At 45.4% G+C, this 18,103-nt stretch overlaps 1 protein-coding gene across 1 annotated transcript in view; it reads left to right on the top strand.

The window, feature by feature from the left end:
* FBLN7 (fibulin 7) overlaps positions 1 to 18,103 on the top strand; it is a 131,320-nt gene that overhangs the window by 95,110 nt on the left and 18,107 nt on the right. Inside the window, exon 3 of the mRNA XM_088477378.1 lies at positions 167 to 337. Within this exon, the coding sequence (XP_088333504.1) occupies positions 167 to 337 (171 nt within the window). The remainder of the gene's footprint in view (positions 1 to 166; positions 338 to 18,103) is intronic.

Raw genomic sequence — 18,103 nt, 5'->3', positions numbered from 1 at the left:
CCTGATAATTAATGAGGTTGCCCATCTCTGAACTCTCTTAAGTTATCCTATTTCCTTCCTACAACAAGTTGTCCAAAGCCATACCCCATGTTAAGATACAGAATTCATGTAAGGAGTTGTGCCCTCTGATTGTATCTGTCTCACAGTTTTGAATGCTCTTTTGCAGTCTCTTGCCCAGCACTGGAAGCCCCTGATAATGGCAGAAAGTTTGGCTCTAAGTATTTTGAAGATCACGAGGTCCACTACGCATGTGATGTTGGACACCAGCTCATTGGTCCCAGCAGCAGACTGTGTCAGCAGAATGGAAGCTGGTCTGACAATGCACCTTATTGCAAAGGTTCCTATAATGTGATTTATTAATGCTTTAATTACTGTCAGAAGGATAGCATCATTATTTCATTTTAACTTTACAAATATAGTAAATATTTCGGAAAAGATGCTAGTGTCTTTTAATTAAATAATAATAAATAACTAAAGGGTAACTAAACTTTAAAAGGACGTGCTAATGTCACAAAAGGGGCTAATAGCAAGGCAAATACACTAATGACCAGCTCATTCATTTACCACCACACAAAGAATTTTCCAGTATACACAAGAAATAATATTCCTTTATAATATGTATTATTCAGAAAAATACCATAGCAGGTATCCTAGACATAGGACTTACAATCATTAACATAATACTTATAATTTACATCCAGCTCTTACACATAGATCCCTCTATATGCAGTACAAATAGATAGACTGACATATAGATTACACATCACTGGGAAATTACATCTGTATCACAAAATGTGCATGCAGATAAATCTTTATTTAAGATTTTATATATATGTGTGCGTGCGTGTTTGTTATCATAATAGTAATTACTAGCAATCTTATAAATGATATAAAACAGTGTAACAGCACCAATGGTGCAATGCATCAAGTTTGCTTTACTCTGAATTCATTACCTGTTTTATATATGTCTAGAAGTACCTTAATTATGTATGCGTGCGCACGTATCCCAAATTCTTTTCATTCATTACAATCAATGTAAGCAGCAATAGCTCATTATTCATAAATATTGCAGTGATATCCTAGTATTACTCAATCTAGCTCAGATTCCTAATAGCACGCTCTCATTACACTACCACTGCTTCCAAATATTTCTTGCTCAATACAATATTACTACTGCCAGTATATAACTCTTATATATTGCACAGCACCACAGAAACTTTGATCTCAATCCTAGCTACAATGCCCACTACCAAAATCCAAAGTCCCCACAAACCACGGTCCACCATATATATGCACAATAAGCTTCCCATTAACCCTTTATGTGGCAGTTAACTCAATGCAAGGGATCGGTATGAATGACCGCCGGACGTATGTCCGGCAGTTCAAACCCCGACGCCGGGAGACTGGCAGCAGTGAAGATCCCGACAGGTAAGTATCATCATCATTTATTTATATGGCACCACAAGTGTTCCGCAGCACCTTACAAAGTACAAAAACAAATAAGTTGACCAGTGACTTACAATACAGTACAATACAATACAGGACATGGATAATATACATTGCTACATTAGCAACCATAACACCCAGATAAGCAACAGAGCAAAGCAATCAAGTGTTAGGTGCCCTAGTGGGGAGTAAGAAGTAAATGAAAGTAGAGAAGGAAAAGCACAAGAGGGTAGAGGACCCAGCTAGTAAAAGCTTACATTCTAAAGTATACTAACTAAACTAACCCTCTCTCCCCCTAACCCTCCCTTAGGGGTGCCTAACCCTAACCTCCCCCCTAGTGCCTAAAACAACCCCCCCTGTAAGTGCCTAAACCAGGGTTGCCTACCTTTAATATTCTCTTCCCGGGAGAAGCCCGGGTAAGAGAAGCAGCAGGGGGCCGACGGGGGCGGGGCTTGACGATTCGCGTCATTAAGCCCCGCCCCCTCGCGGTAAAATTGCACAATTACATAGGGGGCAGGGCCAAATGCTGTGATTCATGCAGAATCACAGCTTAAGCCCCGCCCCCTTCACGGAGACCCGCGATTGCCGCTGGTATTCTCCTAATTCTGCCCACTTCACTAGGAAGTGGGCAGAATGCGGGAGAAATGCCTACCCTTCTGGGGGTGCGGGGGGTTACCCGAAAAATCGGGAGCCTCCTGCGAAAACCGGGAGGGTAGGCATGTATGGCCTAAACCTAAACCCCCCCGTCCCGCAGCCTAAACCTAACCCTCCCGGGGGGTGCCTAACCATAACCTCCCCCATGGGTGCCTACCCCTAACTCCCCTCTTCCCCTAGTCTAACCCTAACCATCCCAGGGGGGTGTCTAACCCTGAGTCCCCCCCGGGAGCCCCTAACCTAAAGCACGGCTGTCCACGCCCGCCGCCCAGCTTACCCTCGTTCGGTATGCCAGGCGTCGGGCTCCCAGCGTAGGGATAATGATAAGCGTCGGGATTTTGACGCCTATCATTAGTCCCCTGTCGGGATTGCACAGTCGGGAAGCCGGCAGTCGGCATTTCGACCGTCGGCTTCCTGACTGCATCCCCAATAATCCCCTTAATAAAGTCCTGTCAATGGGGAAAAACGGAGAGTGGTAGGAAAGAGCAGAGTGGGGAGGGGGGGGGGGGGGAATATTTGCATCTGCCAAAGCTCCCAGATCATAGAGTAGAGATAGTGCTATTGAAGACAGCATGAGGTTATAAAGCCCACCAACCCGCCTGCTTAGTTCCCACATCACTGCACACACATGGATGCCCTTGTATCCTCTGTGTGTTGTCCTGCATGTGTGCTATTGAGCATGCTCGGGGTCACTCGATGCATGTGCTGTGCTGCTGCACAATAGGGAATTACAGAGGATTCCCTTGTGGCTGACCACTTTTTCCTATTGTTATTGCAGTGGACCCCTGCCAATTAATCTCATGTGTTATTCCACTATCCTTATATATTGTAAGAGCAGGGGCCCCTTACCGTTTTATCTATCTGTTAATACCCAGTCTTCTTTTATTACTGTGTTCCTAATTGTAAAATGCTACACAGTGTGCTGGCACTGTATAAATAAACGTTATTAACCATGAGAGTCAGGCAAAATCGGGTGTTTATTATATATGACAATTTACTGTGTTGAATCTTTGTTTAGCATTGGGAAAAAATCATCTAGATTGCTTTTCTCTGCCCAAGTACAAGAAAAAAGTGCCCTCTCCACCTTTTTATATCATCTCAATAGTCTCGCTCGGCTTTACATGGAACTGACTGGGGCAAACTTCGGTTCCTCCACAAATGTCTTTATATTTCTCAGTAGATGATGTGCTTTTGTAGAAGGTTATGGCACACTCGCACATATGAAGTTACTCTTTCACCTCCAAAGAGGATATTCGCTGCATTTCAGACCATTTGTGTTTCGAAATGAGGCCCAGTGTGTGACTCAACCCATCTGTACAGAGCAAATCTGTCAATGATACTTCTATACTTCCCCAGAGTGATGCAAGATGGACTGTGCAAGTATTGGCCCCCACGTATGCTCAGAAGAGCAGGGGTTTTAGAATGGTGGACTGCTATTGTCGGGCCCTCCTTACCAGAGCCGTAACTAGTGGTCCCGGTGCAGGCCACGCCCCCTTCGTGTGACTTCATACTGACGGGGCATGGCCAAAAATTGCCTGGAATTACAGCAATGTCCGGAGCATCCTCAGGATGCTTCGGGGGGCTGTAAGGGCAGCGTTGTGGACGCCTGCAGCATCCTATGGATGCTCCAGGCGGCACTGCTGCAGAGATTCTGGCTGGAGAGTGCCTGGAAAGACACCCTGCTAGCCATATGCAGAGGCTGTGGGTGGGCAGCTTTGCCGCCTACAGAGCGCTGAGCTCTGTGCGGCCGCACCGTTCGCACACCCCCAGTTACGGCCCTGCTCCTTACCTCTGGGCCCTGTAACAGCTGAACCTCCTGCAGTGGTGGCAGTTCTGCCACTGATTATATTATCCAAATATACAGTAGTAATATAGTAATATTCACAAATGTGTATGTAAATTCTTAAAGACATTTATCAAAACTGAATGGTTATAGTCAATTTTTGTTTTCTAATACACATCAGTCTATCTGTCTCACAAGCAGTAAAGGGGACTCTCTCATCCTGACATTATTGATTACAGATGACAATAGTTTGGACTCGGCTGCATAGTAAATGTATTCTGTATGCAATGCAAACAAGTCTTGTCATGTCAAGGTATTTTGGGACTAATTTGAAGTTGTACGCAATGCTGATATTTACGCAGTTCAGCTAATATCGGTAAACTGCGCAAGTTGAACTGTGTATACATCAAGGTACATTACTGTAGTCGCTCGCAGTGATTTTTTCCTCACACTGTGACTGACAGTCAGTGAGCATTTGTGGAAGGTAATGGGGAGTGGCGGCAAAAACCACAGGAATGTTGCGACCATTTTTGGGCCGATCCTGTATGCAAACAAAGGTGTATCTGGCATGTCGGTATTCTGAATGGCCATAGGATTCATAGGCAAATGCAGGGGGCTCTCCGGTTGCCTGGAACCCCCTCCCCAGCCCACACCATGACCACAATAGAGATAGTGATATAATAGAATTTTACTAGAGCTGCATGTTCTTTTCAGTACAGCAAATTAAATAATTAGCACCACCTGTGCATCAACTAGGAGATCTTGAAAACATGCATTGTTAGGGGTGCACGGCTATAGACTATCAATAGGGATAATTATTAATACTCTATAATAATACACTATCCAGTGCATAAAGAGACCAAAATGTACAAATATGTCCAGAGCAGTGCTAGGTTCTTCTGCTGCTCCCCCAGACTCATGAACTTGCTCCCAATGGTGAACACATGTGAAATAAAAACATTCAGCTCAGACAGGATGGCCCTACTGCCGCATCTAATGGCTTACTGTGATTGCTGGTCCTGTATATGCTGGAAGGATGACACACATTCCACTTGTATGACACATATTAAAGCTGGATAAGTGCTAATTATGCCCTCTTCATGGCCTGGCCACAGTCGTTCTAAAATCAAGCATTGGAAACCCCTCTAGAAATCCTGTGTTTGGCACTGGGGTTACTCAGAACTGCGATAATGGAATGATACAACTTCAGTTGCATCTTTGTACATTAATGCTTGGATTTGCAAAGCCGCAGGTGGGCGTTTCAATGTAATCCTCAATGTCTGCAACATTAGCATATTTCCGTACAGCAGCTGCGTACGGGATCACCGCTGCGATGGCATTTGCGTACAGCGCCCAAGTAGGCCCTTTCTACATGAAGCCCACCCAAAGTTATTTGTTTGTACATAAATATTCTCTTTAAGGATCTGATTTATTAATTATCGGGTCCTAGACTCGACAATTCGCTAAATATTCACAAAATTCTGTACCGCCTGGATGTGTTATGAAACATAGAAGCCAGTCCCTGCTATAGGAGCCAGTCCCTGCTATGGGAGCCTGTCCCTGCTATGGGAGCCAGTCCCTGCAATGTGTAAAGTGATGGAATCAGCGATCAGAAAGTAAGTACTTATTGTGGAAATGCAGTTTTCCTGATCTTTGGAAAATATTTGTCTGCTATGTAGCAAATGTAAAGTCACCTCCGGGGCTAGAAAGGAGATTATTGCTTGTTTCTACACTGGATCATTCTCACCGCCAGTCATACAAATGGCTCAGATTAGTTGTTTATTATATGATCAATCATCAAACCTGATGCATGAATGAACAATTTAACGCTATGACCATCAGACAGCCGAGTGCAGCTTAGGGGGCATGACAGAGACCTGCACATGCCCAGTATAGTCCTGCACATGCCCAGTATAGTCCCTGCACATGCGCAGATTGACGGACGCTGAAGATGTACGTACACCATCGGGTTTGCATCTCTGAGGAGTGTGAAGTTGGGAGTATAATGCTGTGGGCATGCGTCTGCGCTTCAGCGTATGGAGAACTTACCAAAAAGGGTTAGGTTAGGGGCTCCCAGGGGGACTTAGGGTTAGGCACCCCCCCGGGAGAGTTAGGGTTAGGCTAGGGGAAGGGGGGGTTAGGGTTAGGCACCCCCGGGGGGAGGTTAGGGTTAGGCACCCCCCCTGAAGACTTAGGTTAGGCTGCGGGAAAGGGTTAGGGTTAGGCACTTGGGGGGGAGGTTAGGGTTAGGACTTACCTTAGCTGCTGTCGGGATCTTCACTGGTGCCGCTCTTCCGGCATCGGGATTTGAACCGTAAATTATACTGATCCCCCCAGCACACGCTGCTGTGTGCTGGGCTACACTGGGAGACTGCTCACGGCTGCTGAGCAGCAGTCTCCTATGCCTGTGAGGGGAGCGATCATAGTGATCGCGCTCCCACTGGCAATGTGCCGGGCTGATGCCTAAGGGGCCGTGACCACACCTCCCGTGCTTAGACCACGCCCCCTTTTCCCAGCGCGGTTCTTGGCGTGCCTGATTACCGATAACACTCTAGATGTCTTTTTATACTTATTTAACATTTTGGAATACTCGGTGTTGATCAATATCAAGAACCCCCATATTGTTTCCATGAAGAAAAAAATGTGAAAATTGCCAAAAAGGCTGAATAACTTTTATAGGCGCTGTATAACTGTTCGACTATTTCCAATTAGGGTCTTTTACAAGGGGAAAACTTATACATCCCAGAACATCAACAAAAATGCAGTTGTGCCTACTTTAATGGGTCAGCACATTCCTATGTTTATAGCCACACTGAGCACAGTCATTGTCCATCTGTGCATCAAATGTGCATGATCTTTGTGCTTCAGCGTTAGTAAGGTGGGTTTTCACAGTGCATGTTTTACACAAGAGAAAATGTCCTCACTAAGTACATGTACATCCAACTGTGACATTTGCATCAATAATTAAAATATTTACAAATTTAATCTCATGCTTCATATAATTCTTTTTTTTATATTAATACATTGGTTCATGTGCATATACTGTATATGGCTGCACACTATGCCTTAATTGTACATAATTGTGCCTGCTTGGTTCAAGGGTTCAATTTCATAGAAAGTACAGTGAGTAATGTCGCAATCTACTAATATCCTCCCCATACTTGCAGACATTCTGGCAGCTCCCTCCAGGAGGGGGCAACCAGGTCGAGAAGCAGTTGGGCATGGTGCGGTAAAGGGGCATGGTGCGGTAAAAGGGGGGGCGTGGCCAGGAATAATATCTGGCAATGGGGGTCAAGCGGGGGTGTGGTCACAGAGTCACATTATTTTGGCCCTGCCCCGATACACAATGCCGAGGTTTTCGAATCGCATCATCGGACCCCCCCTCTGCGGGGATTTGTCTGGGATTTGCAGGGGGTCCGGGGGAGTCGGCTCCTGGCTAAATCGGAAGAGTAGGTAAGTATGATCCTCCCATCATCCTGTGCACATTAGACTAGCTCCTTGTTTCATTGAACAAATGTATAAATCATTTCCTAGATTTTAGACGCTACAAATATAAATAAATAAAAGGGTCAGAAGAGCCGGGAGACAGAGTGACTACCCCAGGGTCAACAAGGGACTAGGGCCCTCATTCAGAGCCGTTCGCTATTTGCGTTCGTTCGTTCAAAAACAAGGGGTGGCTATTCAAATGATCCGTTCGCACATTGCAGTCTGTTCACACTTCTAAGTCTGAACGAGCGAGCAAAACATACGCTCGTTTATTTGTTAAAAACGCCCCCTGGCCGCTCGCACCATACGTCATGTCCGCTATTTATTAGATTAATTGAGTACATCGAACAGGATATGAACTGCTCGCTATTCTTGTGGTTAGTTTTTTCAACCGCTATTTTGCGAGCAGTTCTGAGTTAAAAAAAAACAAGTGACGTGGTCAATGACGCTGCTATATTAATTATGCACACCCATAAAACGCCCGTTTTGACCTTTAAGCACGCCTGCGTTCTGATCTCCACTCCCCGTTTTCAAGCACCTTCCCCTGTTACCACCCACATACGCCTCATTCTGTCACTCAAAATAGCAGGCACTCGCTATATTGCGTATAAACGATTTTCAGCCGCACTGACTGGTTCGCGCATGCGTACTAAAAACCGTACGCATGCGCAGATGTGCGAACATCGCTCGGAACAAGCGTACTGCCGCTAGCGAGTGGCTCTGAATGAGGGCCCAGGGCCCCTATTTACTACAATCCGCATTTCATATGTGGTTGTAGTGTGATATTTTTGCTGACAGGACTTGACACAGATTTCTTGGCCCTGGCTGAGCAGTTCCATTGCCCATTCTGAGTAAGCTGAAGTTCAGATGGACGAATACTGCGGTGGTCGCAATAGTGATCCGATGCTGCATCTTCGGATGCAGCACTCGGATCTACAATGCTGACAGGAGGCGTCTTTTGTAATCAGACGCTTCCTGCTGCATTACCATATGTTAGCATCGCTGCAGCATCAAAAGACACAGCAGCGATGCTAACCATGTCCATCACTGAATCAGGCCCTATATTATGTCACAATATGTATGCTCCCCTGCTCTGGTCACAGAACAGTTATACCACTATTTTCCCTGCATATTGATGCTACAACAAAGAAGCATATTGTGCCCCAGTTGCTTGCTCTTAATAAAAAGTTTTGTGAGGGGACTATGCACATATAGGGCCCGATTCAGAGATGGATGGTAATGGGATCGCAGCTGCGATTTCGTACAGAAAGCGGCAGCGAAAATATGCTATTGGTCCCAAAGATCACCCAAGTATAGGAACGCCCACTGCTTCCTTCTTATATGCGTACGCTGTCGCTAACCTGCGTAAATATCTGTAACATTGACGCACGTTGAGCGTCCATCTTGCCCTTACGGCAGATCTGACCAGCCACAGACTCGGCAGCTCTCCTGACACGCAGAGGGCTCTCATGCTAAGTATGCTAAAGGGTATAATTATAAACAAGTGTAACAATTTTCTCTGGAAATAGAGAGTGCATGTTTTCTCTTCTCCTGGGCTCTTTAAATGTAAATGAACCATTAAACATTCATAATAACTCCAAACCCTTTTTTTTAGATAGTGATGACAAACAGAACCATTCAATGCCTTCAGTTTGTATACTCACAAGATGTGTTTTTGGTAGCGATGAGCGGGTTCGGATCTTAGAGATCCGAACCCACCCGAATTTTGTAGATCCGAGTCGTATCCAGGTCGGCTCGGAGTTTCCCGCGTGACTCGGATCTCTCAAATCGAGGCAAGCTTTTGTCTCTATATATAAGGGACGCGGCGGGCGCCATTTTACTCCGGCTGTGGAGACTGTACAGGGAGGGTGGGTAGTAAAGGGCTGGGGAGAGGTGCTGTGCTGTTCTGTCTGCTGTGTCCTGGGCTGCTGGGCTGGTGCTGATCCATTCTGGGCTGGTGCTGTGCTGTCTGCTGTGTCCATCTGGGCTGGTGCTGTGCTGTCTGCTGCGTCCATCTGGGCCCAAGTTCTGGACCCCCCCCAAAAAATAGATCTATATTGTCAATTTATTTTCTCTGTGTGCGTGTTAGGCTTAGCCGCACAATATACAGTAAGTTGCAACCTAGTGCTGCCTGACTCCAGTCATCATCAATCGGCACTCTGGACCCAAGTTCTGGCCCTGAAAAAAAAAATAGAGTGTTTTTTTTTTTGTCTAATATATGTTTGTCTGTGTGTGTGTGCGTGTTAGGCTTAACCGCACAAGATACAGCAAGTCAGCAACGCAACCAAGTGCTGCCCAACTCCAGTCGTCATCAATCTGTGCTCTGGGCCCAAGTCCTGGACCTGAAAAAAATGTGTCTTTTTTTCTAATTTTTTTCTGTGTGCGCACAACTGCACGTGTGTGAATTAGGTAACCGCACATTGGCTACACTATTGGTGCTTGTGACACTGCTTCAAGACCACAGAAAATATGGAGGGCTGTCACATGACAGTAGAGCAAGGCCAAGAACCACATGTTGTAGCTGCTGCCAGCAAAGCAAGGCCGTCAACTTCCTCGTCCTCTATGAAGGCCCATGCCCCAGGGCTTAAGTCACGCCATCGATATGGTAAAACTACTTTTACTGAAGTTAAGAAAAAAAAATTTAAAGGAAATTTGCCTTTAGATAAACAAAAAATTGGCAATATGCCATTCACTACACGAAGTGGCAAGGAAAGAATAAGGCCTTGGACTTTCTTTAGGAAGACTGCTGTTTCTGATTCTGATAGCCCTTCGGAAAAAACAACTGTGTGTCCTCAGAAATCAAAATCACAAATCCCCAAGGAGAGTGCAAGTGTGTCCGCGGTTGCCATGTGTGAGCCAGACCTAAATACTAGTGTACTGGAGGATCCCCCAAGTTCCAACATTTGTGTGACCTCTGTAAATGTGGGGAAGGGCAGTCAACATCTTGCAGACGTAGTCATTGAGGATGCTTCTGTGGAATTGCACATGGAGGAAGATATTTTGGTAGTTGAAGGTGCTAAGGATGATGAGGATGTTGATGATGAAGATGTTGGTGATGAGGATGTTGATGCCGAGGTTGTCCTTTGTGTAAGTAAGGCAACAGCTGTTGCCCATGGATTGAAATACCCAAAGCCCATTGTTGTCATGCCGGGACAAAAGACAAAAAAATCCACTTCTCACATGTGGAATTATTTCCACCCCGATCCAGACAACAGTTGTCAAACCATATATGACCGTTGTCAAGCAAGAGTGAGTAGAGGGAGGGACCTAAACCACCTAGGAACCTCCTCCTTGTTATGTCACTTGGAGTGCATTCATCAAATATCAAAGTGTATGTTGCCAAGTTTCAAAAATCAAAGCGTAACAAGTCCAGTGTCACCTACCTGCTCCCTCTCTATGAGATCCAAGCGCCTTCGATCTCCAACACCTACACCTGCATCATCAACATCCTCATTCGTCAACGGGAGTAGTCCTGCTGCATCCAATGTTGGCATTCGAAGCATGATTGACTCCTCTCCTATCCGTGATTCCTCAGAAGGATCCTTGATGACTATGCCTGTTGCTGCTGCTGTGAGTGGATCTTCATCCCAGAAGGGGACCAGGAGGAAAACTACTTGTAGCGTATCCTCCAAAAAACAATTAACTGTTAAATAATCGTTTGCAAGGGCAAACAAGTATGACAGCAGTCACCCATTTGCACAGCAGATTACTGATGCCATAACAGCTATGCTGGTATTAGATGTGTGTCCAGTATCTGCCATTACTGCAGTGGGTTTTCAACAGTTAATTTAGGTCCTGTGTCCTCGCTACCAGATCCCTTCTAGATTCCACTTTGCTAGAACAGCAATTCCAAGTCTGTACAAGGACATTAAATAAAACCTTATTAATGTACTCAGAAATGCCGTTGTACCCACTGTCCACTTGACCACTGATATGTGGACAAGTGGGACAGGGCAAACTACATGACTGTGACAGCCCACTGGGTAGGTGTATTGCCTACAACAGCAACATCTACCAAAAGACAGCTGTTACAGAGGCAGGCTACTCTTTGTATAACTGGTTTCACTAAGAGGCATACCGCTGAGAACCTCTTAGAAAAACTCAGGGAAATCATTGCTAAATGGCTTACTCCACTTGGACTCTCCTCAGGATTTGTGATTTCCCAAGGACTATTCCATCTTGCACCTTTTTCCTTTCCATTATGTGCTGGTTGGGGCATTGCTGCCTGTCATTTGAAATTAATGTTATGGTTGGTTTTGGAACCAATGATTTAGTTTTAAATTAATTTATTATCAATTTTACAGCCAGGGGCTGTACCAATGCATTTCTTTTTATTAATTATTCAGCCAGGGGCTGCACCCAATGAATTGTTTTTTTAATTCATTTATTATCAATTTTACAGCCAGGGGCTGCACCCAATGAATTGTTTTTTAATTAATTTATTATCAATTTAACAGCCAGGGGCTGCACCCAATGAATTGTTTTTAATTAATTATCAATTTTACAGCCAGGGGCTGCACCCAATGAACTGTTTTTTAATTAATATATTATGAATTTAACATCCAGGGGCTGTACCAATGAATTTATTTTTATTATTCAGCCATGGGCTGCACCCAATGAATTGTTTTTAAATTAATTTATTATCAATTTTACAGCCAGGGGCTGCACCAATGAATTGTTTTTTAATTAATTTATTATCAATTTTACAGCCAGGGACTGCACCAACTATCAATTATTCAATCCTCAAGGGTATCCCAACCATCATCTTTGCACAGTCCTTAACTCTATTAAAAATTATATCAATCAGTTTTGAGCCAGCAAGCTGGATGTAACCTTTTGGCCCTTTAACTAGATGTAAAAATCAATATTGTGAGCTGTGATGTGGTCAAAATTGACTGGAAATGAGTGGAAATAAATGTTATTGAGGTTATTAATACTGTAGGAACAAAAAAGGCACATTTTATTTGATTTAAGCGGTTTTGTTTATTTTTTAAGAAAAGATCCAGATCCAAAACCAAAACACGAAAACAAAATACGGAGGTGAGGTTTTGGCAAAACCAATCCAGATCCAAAACCAGGGGAGATCAGATCCAAAACCAAAACACATCTCTAGTTTTTGGCAGCAGAGTGTGTCTTCACTCTTCACAAATGTTTATTATGTTTTTTTACACTTGCAAAAAGTAAAAGTTACACTGATCCAATGAAAAAATATGATATACACAAGGTCTTTGCTATGTGCTTCCTTATCTCTGAGACTAAAGAGAATTACAAACTGGCATTTTTTTCATATGTTTGTAGCTTATAAAGATATGGAAATTACAGATCCCTTATATCAAAACTCACACTCTTTAGCAGTGCTGGGTTAATGTGTGCATGTGCCCCAGGGAAACTTATTTGTTGGTGCCCCTATCAATAGTTATACAACATAGTGTCCCCATTATGCATATTATGCCACAGTGCCCACAATATAGACATTATGCCACACAATGTCGCTAGTATGCTATACAGTGCCCACCAATTTAATATTATGCCCCAAAGTCCCCAGACTGCCAAACAGACTGCCTTTTGTGGCGGGCTCCTGATGATTTCCTGGCCTCAGGACCAGGGCCTGATTAAGGGGGGGCGACAGTGGTGGTCGTCCAGGGGCCCCCACATACAGGTGGTCCCCACACACAAGTTCAGCGAAGGAGGGACTAGTGTCACAGGTGTACCGCTGCCTGCCCGGCTTGCATAATCATAAGGACGCAGGCAGCGGATCTAACTGTAAACCTACCGGTACGTGGGCATTTCAGGGAAGGGGATCTATCTCATTCCGTTCGGGGAACCGCTGAAATGAAACTTCATTGCACAAATCAATGCAATAAAGCTTCTCTTGTTTAAGTGGTGCAGTGTATGACATCACGCAGCGCTGCTATATCGGATATAGAATCATATAGAAATGATTCAAAAGCAGAAAGTTTTCCCTTTTTGGTGCACTTATTAGTTGACAATTAATTGTCTAAAATATAACTTTTAATAGATATTTGGTTAAAATTATTATATGGACTGAATAATACATAACAAACAAAGAACATTCAATAGTACAAACAAAGAGAGAGCTTTATATGCAGTCAATATTGACCATATGCATTGCAGCAGGATTGTTCTCTCTTGTAATAAATTTAAGAAGCTGTTATTATATACACCTGTAACCATGGCAAAATGCCCAAATGCAATAATTTATGACTCAAATAGTCCTTCTTAGTTACATATGGTGAAATGAAGCAAAAATTAACTATTATATAATCCAATTGTGCCATTTGCAAAGTATTTTACAAGATATATGCTCTGTACATATCTTGCTTGGAATAGGTTATTATGCTGCATAAGTCACACCATCATAATTAACCCCATGTAAGCTTGTTGACTTAAGACATATTGAATAGTAATGCCCTTTAATGTAATCTCCATCAATACAATTTCAATATTCAATTGTGCATAGACAGGTTAGATATACATTTCAGCCGATTTCATCAATTCCATTTCAAGATTCAATTATATATATGCATATATAGGTATACATTCCAACCAGTTTACATACTTTTAGCCAGTCATATCTTATCAGGATAGGAATAGATTGTGAGAACCCCTAAATTAGGGTAACCCTATGACTGGTATCATAAATCTTATAATGAAATAGGTTAGGACATCTGTATAAATGCAATGCCTAAAAAAACAGTTCATATATCATTGGATACAACATGCTAATAGAACCTTTGCAGGTAAATGTTCTCAATGTTAGATATTGCCAGTTTTAAATATAGGAAGACATAATGTGGCAATGAACCATTTGTGCTGGCCTGAATAGAATGTACAGCTGAAAACTCTGCCCTAATGGGGGAAGACCTCTCACCTCTAGACCTGTTTACCAAAAGGTATTGGACAGGAATGAGGGAGACGAGACCCCCTGGGTACAGAGTAGAATAAAGGGTGGAGAGACAAGAAGTTGGTTTCTACTTTCCCGGCTGACACCGGCTATCCCCTGTTGTGAATCCACAGTGCAGGATGGATATGCCGGTGATAGCGGGATGAGAGCGCCGGCTGAAATACCTGTCTATGCGGTGCAGCATGGGGGAGGTTTGCGGGAACGTGGTCCCTAGTAGCAGCCTTAGAGCCGTCCGCTACCCGGTCACCTGATCGTCTTATGGAGGTCCGGAGGGATGGCTGCGCCTGGCCTCTGAAAGACAGAGAGCAGGCAGCGGAGAAGCCGCGGGGAGCAGCAGGAAAACATAAGAGGTAAGTGTTGGGGTTGGGTGCTAGGGAGACGCTGTAGTTGGGTACACTGTGTAGTTTGGGAGGAGGAGGTCTATAAGGGGGATACAATGGGGGCACTGCGGCCATATTGGACGAGGAAATTGTTAGACGGTCATTTATTTGAGGGGGGCCCCCACAACTTAGTTGTCCCGGAGCCCCCACAAGCCTTGATCCGGCCCTGCTCAGGACGAGGCTGCTGCTGCTACTGAATGCATTATGCATACAGACTCCAGAGTGACTCCAGAGTCCCTTAAGCATCACTCAAGTGACGTGATACTTAAGGGAGTTGGGAGCTGCTCTGTATGCGTCTCTGTTGGTGGGTCACATTGTCCCTTTGTGAGGGAATCCGGTGGGGGGGGGGGGGGGTGATCCTGGTTGACAGCCCCTGTTGCTTCTACATTAATCTGGCCCTGCTCTTTAGCTTCTTTACAGTGTGCAGCCCACATCAATCCCATGCTTGGATTCAAATTGCATTAATGGAACAGGATGCATCTGAAGCATCTCAAGGGCAATTCACATGGTCACTCAATTCAATGTGATTGCTTGGTGGAGAATACCCATGCACATTAGTGTGCTGAAGCAAAGATGTGTATTAATGCTTCGGGAGGGGGGGCATGTGCAGTGTGCGCCCCGTGATCCAGGTTCCCGTTTACACCACACATTCTGCACCCATTAAAGATACGTCTTTGCACTGAAGTGCAATTGTTGTGTTAGCAAAGATCAGGAACTGGGTTAATTATCAGTTTTGGAACTTGCCCCACAAGCAAGAAACATTATAAGTTGCACATTCCGAAGCCAGACAATTCCTAGTATTGTTCTTTTTATTGAAAGAGCTATATGGAGTTTATTAGGGCTCTATTTACTTGTAATCCGCATTAAAATGCAGATTGTAGTGTGATATTACCAACTAAATTCACATTGCGAATTCAGGCAATATCACAGGGATTTATTAAAAATCCCTTGCAGGGACAGAGCTTGCGATAAAGCTCTGTCCCTGCGAATCCCCTCCGCAGCCTTATCACTGTATTTTTCAGAAAACATACAGTGACAAGGTTCCGTGCATGCGCCGACTGGCCGCGGCTATTCCCCCCCCCCCGCAGAAGCCGCCCCTTCCAGGGGCGGGCTGGGCCGGGGGGCAGGGTGCCATATGCCCCCCGGGCCGGTAGACTTTTGCCTCAGTGAGGGCCGGTATCATATGACTGACGGCCGGGTGACAGGCAGAAAGTGCTCTCAGTCGCTCCGACTATAGCAGCATCAGAGCGGCTGGGCAGCATTCTCTGCCTGTTACCGGGCTGTCTGTCACCCTATGTAGCTTGTGGCTGCACACTGAGCAGCGCTCCTTCCGAGGCCGCTCCGCTGCCGGGGCTGTCTGTACACCTACCTCTGCGTCCTCTGTCCCTTCCCTCGGGCTCCTTCCTCTCCCCGGCTAAGGCCCCGCCCCCTCTCCTACCCTGACTGACTATATTAATCCATCACCTCCTGTCCCTGCTGAAGACCCCGCCCCCTCACCACGAGTCTCCGCCCCTTCACTGGTCTATCATGTCTGTGTGATCTCTTCCTGTACCCTGGAGCTCCGCAGGGACCAGAGACAGAGCAGCCTTCCAGGCAGATAAGTGCCAGTGGAGGTGACATGTTTAAATGACATTTGAGAGGGAAGGGGGGTGTTGGAATACTTATGCAATGGGGGGCTGTAGTTATTTTTATCTTTGGGGGGATGGGGTGTTTTAATACTGTCGGTGCTGGGGGTGATGTAATAATGTGTGTGAATGTGGGGGGGGGGGTATTATTGTGTGTGAGGGCTACTGTATATTCATAATACCTGTGTTATATGTGGGTCACTGATGATTTCTGCATAATCTGGTGATTACTGCGTTATCTGGCAGCCATTACAACGCTCCCTGATCAGGTGGTCACTGAGAACCTCTCTGCATTATATGGCAGTCACTGCGATACTCCCTGATCTGATGGTTACTGCAAACCTCTCTGCATTATATGGCAGTCACTGCGACACTCCCTGATCTGATGGTTACTGCAAACCTCTCTGCATTATATGGCACATCACTGCGATGCTCCCTAATCTGGCTGTCACTGCAACCTCTCTGCATAATAATGTCACTGCGACACTCCCTGATCTGATGGTCCCTGCGAACCTCTCTGCATTATATGGCAGTCACTGCGACACTCCCTGATCTGATGGTCCCTGCGAACCTCTTGGCATTATATGGCAGTCACTGCGATATTCCCTGATCTGATGGTCCCTGCGAACCTCTCGGCATTATATGGCAGTCACTGCGATATTCCCTGATCTGATGGTCCCTGCGAACCTCTCTGCATTATATGGCAGTCACTCCGACACTCCCTGATCTGATGGTCCCTACGAACCTCTCTGCATTATATGGCAGTCACTGCGATATTCCCTGATCTGATGGTCCCTGCGAACCTCTCTGCATTATATGGCAGTCACTGCGATGCTCCCTAATCTGGCTGTCACTGCAACCTCTCTGCATAATAATGTCACTGCGACACTCCCTGATCTGATGGTCCCTGCGAACCTCTCTGCATTATATGGCAGTCACTGCGACACTCCCTGATCTGATGGTCCCTGCGAACCTCTTGGCATTATATGGCAGTCACTGCGATATTCCCTGATCTGATGGTCCCTGCGAACCTCTCTGCATTATATGACAGTCACTGCGATATTCCCTGATCTGATGGTCCCTGCGAACCTCTCTGCATTATATGGCAGTCACTCCGACACTCCCTGATCTGATGGTCCCTACGAACCTCTCTGCATTATATGGCAGTCACTGCGATATTGCCTGATCTGATGGTCCCTGCGAACCTCTCTGCATTATATGGCAGTCACTGCGACACTCCCTGATCTGATGGTCCCTACGAACCTCTCTGCATTATATGGCAGTCACTGCGACGCTCCCTGATCTGATGGTCCCTGCGAACCTCTCTGCATTATATGGCAGTCACTGCGATGCTCCCTAATCTGGCTGTCACTGCAAATCTCTCTACATTATTTAAAGCACACCCACATTAGGCACACCTTACTTATAGAGGCTATTATCATGTGTCTTTTCTCCATTGCAATGCGCTGGTGGAGAAATCGGACCACTTACTTGTGTCTGCCCCCCAGGCCAAAAGTTGCCAGCCAGCCCCTGGCCCCTTCCCTCCCTCCGGCAGCTCCGCCTTGCTTTTACTTACCTCCAGTCAGGTCATCTCTGCTCCGGTGATGTCCTCCCTCTGTGGCTCCGGTCATCTGGTCTCCTAACCTGCACTGTGACCCGGTCAGCTGTTTAATGCAGTAGCTGACCAGGGTCACAGTGCAGAAGCCGGGAGACCAGCTGACCAGAGGGAAGACATCACCGTAGCACCGATCACCAGCCCTGGACTTTTTTTTTTACAATTATTATTTTTTTCTTTAGCAGTGAT

Source organism: Taudactylus pleione, unplaced genomic scaffold, assembly GCF_031769625.1.
Source record: "Taudactylus pleione unplaced genomic scaffold, aTauple2 ptg000201l, whole genome shotgun sequence".
In the NCBI taxonomy this organism is placed as follows: Eukaryota; Metazoa; Chordata; class Amphibia; order Anura; family Myobatrachidae; genus Taudactylus; species Taudactylus pleione.
Note: the sequence above shows the minus strand (reverse complement) of the source record. Positions and strands in the feature narration are given on the sequence as shown.